The sequence below is a fragment of the Belonocnema kinseyi genome, chromosome 4, assembly GCF_010883055.1.
Source record: "Belonocnema kinseyi isolate 2016_QV_RU_SX_M_011 chromosome 4, B_treatae_v1, whole genome shotgun sequence".
Lineage (NCBI taxonomy): Eukaryota > Metazoa > Arthropoda > Insecta > Hymenoptera > Cynipidae > Belonocnema > Belonocnema kinseyi.
Window position 1 is genome coordinate 81743827 of NC_046660.1, and position 9646 is coordinate 81753472.

Genomic DNA, 9646 nt, shown 5'->3' on the forward strand with positions numbered 1-9646 from the left:
ACATAATACTGTCATAAACAATGAAAACATTTTGACTTTTCAAATATTTTATTTTTCGTTTTTTTCGTTTTTTGTAAACGTTGGGAACTTCAGACTCATTCTATTGCTTCGCACTCGGTTTTGTCCAGAATGTCAACTTTTCTACATTTTACACAACACTTTTACATCAAATATAATACATTTTTTATGTAACTCTGTCTGGCATTGCTTATTCAGATATTGCAAAATAAAGCACAAATTGTATTACACATGATTATTTTAATATTTGTTTCTTATTTCGCTTTAAATTGTATTCTAAGCTGCGCAGAAAAATGTATCATTTCAATAAATGTATATCATTTTAATCTTGTTTTTTACAATTAAAGAAAAACTACTGCACATCTGCATAGGATCCTATGTCCTCTTTCGTCTTGTCTGTCGTTTTTCCAAAAATTTAATTTTTTAATTTTTAATCTTATTTTTCACGATTGAAAGAAAATCTACTCGACCTATCTAAAAATAATTAGTAACATATTTATAGATCTTTTTAGGCGAACAACTTTTGTCTGTTAATTTTAGTTCGTACCTTGTGTCGTTTAAAAAAAAAACATATTTTTTTATTCTAAATGTTATTTTTTACGACTAAAGCAAAAACTAGGTGTACTTTAAAATATTATAGCTCTTTTTTGGATAAACAAGTTTGTCTCATTTCTTTCATAGCTTGTGTCGTTAGTCCAAAAATTGTTTTTTATTTTTATTTTTAATGTTTTTTACGACTAAAACAAAAACTACGCGTCCTATCGAAAAGTGATTTATAACAAATTTATAGATCTTTCTAGGGCGCGCAATTTTGTTTTGTTTTCTTTGGATTTTGAAAATGCTCTAACTCTGATAATTTTCTTTTTATAGAAAAAAAGTCATAAGGATAAATTGTTTCAATTTCTGAGTACTATGAATAACCGTACATAGAATTTTGAAATCTTGAACAAATGTTGTTTCAAAAAATTTGAAAATCCTCTCACTTTTTTATATTTGGTCTAAAATAGCTGGTTTACGAACTTGTTCTTTCTTTTTAAGCCTTAAAAAAGTGTGCCAAAGCTAAATTCAATCTCATCAATTTTTCGAAAGTTATTGTGCCTACAGAATACAGACTAAAGACTACAAACAGACAGACAAAGGTTTTCGTAAAAATCGTTTTTTTCGAACTCTGGGGGTGTTAAAACGTAGAGATTTGAAGAAAACCGACAAAGTGAAATTTTACATAAAACCAATACCTTCTCATTAGGATGAGAATGTAAAAAAACCAATTGTCAACAGAATGTACTAATTTTCAACCAAAAATGGAGTAATTAAAATCTTAATTAGAAAATTAATTATTTAAAATTTGAAGAAAATTCATTAAACAAAAAATTACCTTTATATCATACAGTTCCACTTTTAATTAAGAATTAGATTTGTCAACTAAAAAATATGAATTCTGAACGATGAATATGGTAGTTGATATTTCAGCAAAAAAGCTTTTTAACCAAATAAATAGTTGATTTCTAAACAAAGTAACGAAAATAAACTTCATCTTTAGTTAAAGAAAATTCCCTGACTTTGTCACGTATTTCCAGACATTCCCTGACTTTCGAGAATTTCCTGAAACACAGCAACCCTGATAATCCAGAAATATAGGTCTACCACCTAGGCTAATCCAAAGCAATTTTAGTTGATAGAGCCCCAATATCCATATTTTAAATTTTTTTTCGAGCCTTAACAAGCAATATTGAAATCGATTATTATGGCTTTGTGAAATTTACCCTTGGGCTCCGTAATGGTAATGTATATTAAAGGACTCGTGGTCAACATTGCTCGAGGAGAGGATCCGGCAAGTGGCAATAAGTATCCATACGGATGCTTCCACACTTACGGTTTGTATCTTTCGATCGTAAGAAAAATAAAAGCAGGTGGCTAGGTATATATTTTTTGTGCATATATGTGTTTGTGTGTGTGTGTGTGTATATGTACACATATGTGTATAGCGAATTAAAGCGTGGATATTTTACATCCGTGTGAAAGCGCTGGTTTGCGATATACGACGCCAGGAGACGAACCTCGTTCGCACGAGGGTCACCTGGGGGAAGCAGTCATTGACATTGAGTCGTGAATGTGACTAATCGACGCGCTTAGGCTACACATTTCGCAACGATTCGCAAAATCCTAATCCCATTTTCAGGCCTGTGTTTACTATGTATTTTTTCTAGCCTGTTTTTCTATTTCCTTCAAGAACCTACTTTTCGAATCCTAATTTTACATGGTACAGTCTCATTGTGACTGTTCAATTCAATTACAAAAACTTGACATGCGTGGTATTTTACTAATATTCAAAAAGAAAGGAAAATATCGAATTGCCTACAAAAAGTGAACTATTATGTTAAAAATTTGCTTTCAATGGTTAAAATTAAGTTTTTTAAATATAAATATAACTATTAGGAAATTAACCTTCTTGATTGAAAATTCACCTTTTTGGTCCAAAATTTGAATGTTTTTTTCGACATTTATTTATTGCTTCAAATTTGAAAAAATTAAGTTTTCTATTCCAAATTGTACAATTTTAATCACTTCAAATTAAAAATTATTTAAATTCAGAAGTTTTCAAATTTTAATTATTCAATTTTGAATGGTTTCAAATAAAAATAATACGATTTCAATTCCTTAGAAGTTTAGATGAGTAATTTTCAATTTTTTATTCAGAAAATATTCCATTTTTATTGGTTCAATTCAAAATAAAATTACTAAATTTGGAAATCTTTGAATCAGAAATTATAAAAGTTCAATTGCTTGTCATTCCATTCAGAATATTGTCCTTTTTCAAAATGGTTCGTAATCTAAAATTGCTGTATTTAGAATGTTTTCAATTGAAAATCATTAATTATGAATTTTTGTTTCAAAACATTTTTAATCCATGTATTTGAAACTATGTATAATCATGGATGTATAAACTTTTTAGATGTTTAATGCTAGGGAATAAAAATACGAAAACGCGAATGGGAAACAATGTTCTCACATCAGATATAATAGAACTGAAGGTTCTAACGTTTTTGTTTTAAACGAACAATTACATTTGCAACTGCTAGGGCAGATACACACAATCACAGAAAAGGAGCGAAAACATTTTGCAGCGGTGGGGACTTGAATCCGCGATAGCGTGGGATAACTATTTTGATGGAAATTATTTAGCCGAACACATTATCATCTGATCCTACGCTGCCTTCTAGGAAGATATTATTGATAATAATCTAAAACATGAAACGCATTATTTCCTTGGTAATATAAAAGCGATTTCCCTAACAATTATAAGAATAAATTATTGAAAATCCTTAAACAAAGGAGTGGTTTAAACAAAAATATTTACCCCTGTTCCTCTTCGGTAGATGTCTGCTGGGTAGCGATGCGTACCGCTTCCGCCGTTGACATCTTACGTCGTGGACGACGAAAGTTTTTTATCCGCCCGATATTCAGCCACAAAGTCTAGTTTCCCTTCGTTTCGACATATTTGAATTATCGCGCTCGGTACATCTAGCAGAATGAAATTATGTTGAAATGTCGCTTTTCGCGACACTAGAAATTGTGCAACAATTTCTATACTGAATTCATTCTGATTACGTGAAATAAAAGATTATAATATAATCATTCCAGAGCGAAGTCCTTTTTGCAATTATTTTTAATATATTGAGATCATTTTCTGTATTCGTATCTTCAAAGATTTCATTTGACCAATCGGCTCCTATTAGAAATTCAAATCTTTCTTTACATTCACCAATTCGGCTTAAATTATTCTAAAATAAAGGAATAAAACTTATATTCAAATTACTCTAAATGTTGGTAATCCTGTTTCTCTTGTTTTTTTATTTTCATAAAAAAACATTATAACTAGCAAAACAGCTAGACGCCTGACATGATTATCGTTTCTCAGACCAGGAAGTTGTCAATTGCATGTAACAATTGTAGCCTTTCTCTCCTGATATCCACGACACTGGCTGGAGAATCCGATTCATGAATAATACAGGAATTTGCAATTTACCAAGAAATCTATTTTATAAATAGTTTTGTCCTTTGCTATTGGAAACAATGTGATGACAAATAGTTCATTTTTCAGAAGCCTGAAAATGCTAATTCTTGTTCATAGATTCCCCAATCAAGAACAAATTTTAAATTAGATTTCGAACCAAGAATCATATTATTATTATTATTATTATTATTATTATTATTATTACACCATTAAGCCATTTCCCTTTCGGGGTAGGCGTGACACTTTCGGTAGAGTGATTCATCAATCATGTGCTTGAAGTTCCGAACGTTCAAATGAACAAAATTTTTTTGTGATGATTTTTTAAGCTAGGAAAGTGCTTAAATGCTTTTTAATTTATATTGGGAAATACATTATTATTGAAACAGATTTATAATGCATATTATATATTGCAGTTAGAACAAGATTTGTGAGGAAAATAGAAATAGGGAAAAATATTTCGTTCATTTGAGCGTTCAGAACTTCAGGTACATTTTTATCTATTATGAAAAATATACTAAACAGTCAATTAGGTAACGAAAATATTGAAACAGTTGTAAGAACGACTTAACTGAGATTAAAATCAAGGATTTATTTATATGGCAGAAAGTTGTGCCAAATCGTGAATCCACTTCAAAATTAGTAATTAATTTTTAAATTCCTATTCGTTTTAATTCACAAAATAATGTTAAGATCTGAGGAATATATTACATGTACAAAGAAACCCTGGAATCTATTCATAAACGATAATATTTCTCTAAATAAATTATATATTAAAAACCAATAAAACTTGACAATTTATGCTAGAAATAAAGAAGTGGACTAATCAGAAATCAATTCAGATATGTATATTCTATTCTGTAAGAAAAGATATAATCCGAATATAAGGATCTGTTCCTGAATCCATACCAGAAAATCCAGAATCTATTTTACGACCTATTTCTGTTATATTCTTTAATCTGTTTGCTACCTTAAATATCTACTTCAAATCAAAAATTTCTATCAATATCAGGAAACCAACGAATTTCGAAGTCACTAATAAATTTTGAATGTTCTCTGGATTTCTCGTAATGAATAAACTATCAAGTAACTACGTTACCAAGAATTTTTATCTAGAATAACCATGTATTCTGTATTCCAATTTTCAACCCGTGCTCGTCTGTACATCTTAATCTATCAGACTCTGCTAGGAACAGTTTGTCAGATTTTATGTATTTCGTGAAAAAATAAATATGCAAATGACATAAATAGTAACATTTAAAAAAAAATTTAAGATATCGAAAATCCTTGTAATATGTATCGAGAATATGTTGTCGATTTTGAAAATCCATCAAATTTTAATTCTAAAGTTCTCCGTCGATTTTTTTAGAATTGACTCACTTTTTTTAAATTGACTTTCGTTTATTAATATTAAGATACTCAATATCTCGGAAGCATGTTGTAATTTTCTTAAAAGGAAAATTTAATTTAATTAACTCCATATTCAGATTGTCAACTTCCATGTTGATTTTCTCGAATCAGGACAACGCTTTTCAATAAAACTATTCTGATATCAATTTAGTACACTTTAGAAACTTCAGAAATTCTCCCTATGTTGGTCATTTAGTTCTGTACCTAGCCATTCTTTCAATTTGGCATTAAAATTAAAAAATTTAAATTGAATTGAATAATATGGTACCATTAGCATTAAAAAATAAATAAATTTGGAAATGCTTCAACAAAGCGAAATCATCAGATCACTCCCTCTGAATCAAACACGTCTCTTAGAAGTTCTGCTACAAATCAATCTGCAAACTTAGAGGTAGTGGTACTTGTGTTAAAAATTGATAAAATAACTTCTAACCTTTTCCAAGAAAGAAGGATTTAATGACAACATCAAGTCCTCTTCCAAAATCAACATTAAACTACTGTACGAAGACTATATTAAAAAACAACTAATCTATTCACAAATCAATTTGGAAATTCTTCTTGATCTTCTCTTCATAAAATATCCATAAAGTTAATCTCACCACAACAAAGCGAAATCATCAGATCACTCTTTCTGGCTCAAACACATGTCTAAGAAGTTCTGCTACGAATTAAATCCCAATATCAAATGTGGTGGTACTTCTTTTACAGAGCCATTAGATAACTTCTTCTATTCCTTTTCAAGGCCTGGAATCTATTGGAAAACTAAGCTTCTTTCACAAATCTAAACTCTCCATTACAAAGGATTTAATGCTAAAATCAAGTTCCACTTCCAAAACCAACTATAAACTACTAAGAATCTATGAAGAATCCATTAATCGAATTCAAAATCAATTTGAACATTCTCCTTGATCCTTTCCTCTTCATAGAACATCAATTAAGTTCATCTCATCACAACAAAGCGAAATCATCAGATCACTCCTTCGGAATCAAGCACGTGTGTTGGACGTTCTGGTACAAATTAATTCCTAAGACCAGAGGTAGTGGTGCTACCTTTACAAAGCGATTAGATAACTTCTAAACTTTTCCAAAACATGAAATCTATTCCAAAACTACCATTCTTTTCCAAATCTAGACTCATCATCACAAAGAATTTAATTCCAACATCAAGTTCCTCTTCCAAAATCAACAATAAACTACCAAAAATCTATTAAAAACCCACCAATCCATTCCAAAATCAATTTGGGAATTCTTCTTGATCCTCTCTTGTTAACTGAACATCAATAAAGTTCATCTCATCAAATACGTCAGAAGATCTGCTACGAATCAGATATCAATCTCAAAGGAGGTGATACTGGAAAATTGAGTACCAACTGGTCCCTAAATTCCTTTCAACTTACATTTACTTTAAAATACGAGCGAGTTTCGCAAGAATCATGACGTTTATTGTAGGTAAAATGTACGTGGTTGATCAGGCAGGCTAGCTGACGCCAGTCAAGGCTACGCGTTCACGTGGGTCAAAACGAGCCAGTCTCAGACTAGAGCCTCTCGAGCAGATTCTCAAGTATGCACAGTCTTGCAGACGACGTTGTCCTTTCACTATCTTCTCCGATTTCCAAGTTGTGTTTTCAGCACGAAGAGGTTCGACAATCGACCAGACCCCTTCAAAACTGGACAAGACCGGCGAAGACTGCGCCAGTCAAATCTCTCGCATCGCATCAGAACTGAAACCAACTGCAGTCTGCAAGATGCAACTCTGCACCTTCGACTTCGTGGACCAAAGCAGAAAGAGCCTCGCCGCATCCCTGGCCTGCCCTGTTCTCTTCCTATTACCATGCACAGTGCACACGCGTTACCTGCTTCAGTGCCGTCTTTACACATCATCATCTGGGTCCCATAAGAGGCTAGGGATGTGAGTCAATTAAACTTTTCACTGAACCATTGAAAGTTTCAGGAACAATGAAGTGATTAGGGCGTAAGTGCCAAAACCCGAATTTTAGAAGAGAAACAAAAAACTGTCCAACTTTTATGCAATTATTTTAAGAAAAAAAAAATCCGAAGACGGTTTAAAGTTCTGTTAGGCTTTGCCGAAACGTGAAATGAACATCCTGAAAGAAGCAGATCTCAGAGAAAACCATTGTCAAAGGAACGGCGCGTTTCCAAAACTATGATTTTGATACATAAAAAGTTGTTTAACTTTTTTAATTTTGTTATTAAAAAAGAAAAAACAAGAAAGTGCATTCGAGCTATTGGTTAGCTCTATTGAATCGTGAAAAGAGCGCTTTAAAAAAATAGCCATGTGCGAGAAAGCTTTGTCAAATATCGGCGCCATACTCAAATTTTGACACCTAAAAAGTTGCGTAACTGATTTATTTTTGAATTTAGAAAAAAATAAGAAATTACTTTCGAGCTATTAGTTAACTCTAGCAAAAAGCGAAATGACAAACAGCGAGTTGAATTTCCAAGAAAAAAAGACGAATTGTCAATGAAAAATGTAATGGCTGATATTTAATAAAAATAAGATTTTTCTTTGATGTAAAAACAGTTAAATTCCACCAAAAAGACGAATTTTTGAAAAAATAGCTTACCAAAATAGTTTAAAAAAATAAGATTATAGCCATGAATAAGTTATTTTGATTGATAAATTAATCAGACTGATTTATCAATCAAAATCTAATTCATAGCTAGAATTCAGTCGCTAATTGACATTAAAAAAAAACCTTTTCTGATTCAATTTTAGAGAATAAAACCGTTACATTTTCAAGTAAAAATTTTTTATTTCTACCAAAAGAGATACATTTTCAAAACAAAAAGACGAATTTGCAATAAAATTGTTAAACTTTCAGCCAAAAAAGATTAAACTGTACAGAATAACTCATTCATAGTTAGAATTCAGTGACGAATTGATATTATTGAAAATGTTATTTGATTTAAAAGTGAGAACGAAACAGTAGAATTTCTAAACTAAAAAAGGTGAAAATTCTACCGAAAAATATCAATCTTCAAAACAAAAAGACGAATATCCAACAAAATATTTGAATTTTCAACCAAAAACGATTTTTCAGTTTAAAAAAATAACAAAAACTTCAACCAAAATTGTGTACAGGCCAGTTGCATTTTTATTAATTTTTAACAAAAATATTAATTTTTAACCTAATAGTTGAATTTTCAACCAAATGGATGATTTTTCTACCAAGTAGATTAATTACCAACAACAAAAAGGTAAATTTTCAACAAAAGAGATACATCTTCAACGTATATGATGAATCTTCAACAGGAATAGTTATTTTTTAGTCAAAAAACGTATTATCAACGAAAAAAACGAATTTTTAACAAAACAGTTACATTTTCAACGAAAGAGATGAACTTTTAACTTATATTATGAATCTTTAACTTGAATAAGAAAATTTAATAAAAAAAGTAATTTTACACCGAAATAGAATACGACTTTTTATTTAAAATAATTAAATTTTCAACAAAAGAGATGAATTTTCAACTAAAATGATGAATTATTAAATAAAAGAGATGGCTTCTCATCAAAAAATGTAATAGTTTACATTCCGACCAAAAAATATGCATTCACTACTCAGAATGCAAGAGTTGATCTTTCAACCAAAAAATAATTTTTTCTTACATCAGAAATTATTTATTTCGCCGAAAAAGACTACTTGGGGGCGCGGGGTGGCCTATTTTTTGAACGACCCCAAATTAATTTTCAACCAAACAGTTGCAGTTTTAACAAAAAATGATGAGTCTTTTAACAAAAATTAACAAAACAGTTGAATTAAAAAAAAAATAATAATAAGTACATTTATAACCAAACAATTAAATTCTACTGCACATTTTTTTGATTTCGGAATACATACAAAGTTTTAGATCCGGACATATATATATATTATTACAGGATTAAATGTTAAAATTGAATACTTACTGTTGAATTTCGAAGCCAATTTTTAAAACGCAGTTCAATTTTTAACCAAGTAATTGATTTTTTAACCAAAAAATATAAATTTCAACGAAACATGTAATAGTGATACTTTAACCAAATTTTTATTTATTTAAATCCAAAACAGTGAAATTCACCCAAAACCTACGACTTTTCAACAAACTAGTTGAATCCTCAATTAACTTTCAATTAACTTGTAACCAATAGGATAAATTTCAATCAAAAATATTAATTTACTACGAAAAAAAAATGAATTTTAAACC

At 30.1% G+C, this 9646-nt stretch overlaps 1 protein-coding gene across 2 annotated transcripts in view; it reads right to left on the reverse strand.

The window, feature by feature from the left end:
- The window catches only part of LOC117171527, a 173141-nt gene that overhangs the window by 160272 nt on the left and 3223 nt on the right, over positions 1–9646 (reverse strand). For both annotated transcript variants that reach the window (XM_033358911.1, XM_033358910.1), the window contains exon 2: positions 3377–3540. In XM_033358911.1, the coding sequence (XP_033214802.1) occupies positions 3377–3438 (62 nt within the window). In that variant the 5' untranslated portion in view covers positions 3439–3540. The remainder of the gene's footprint in view (positions 1–3376; positions 3541–9646) is intronic.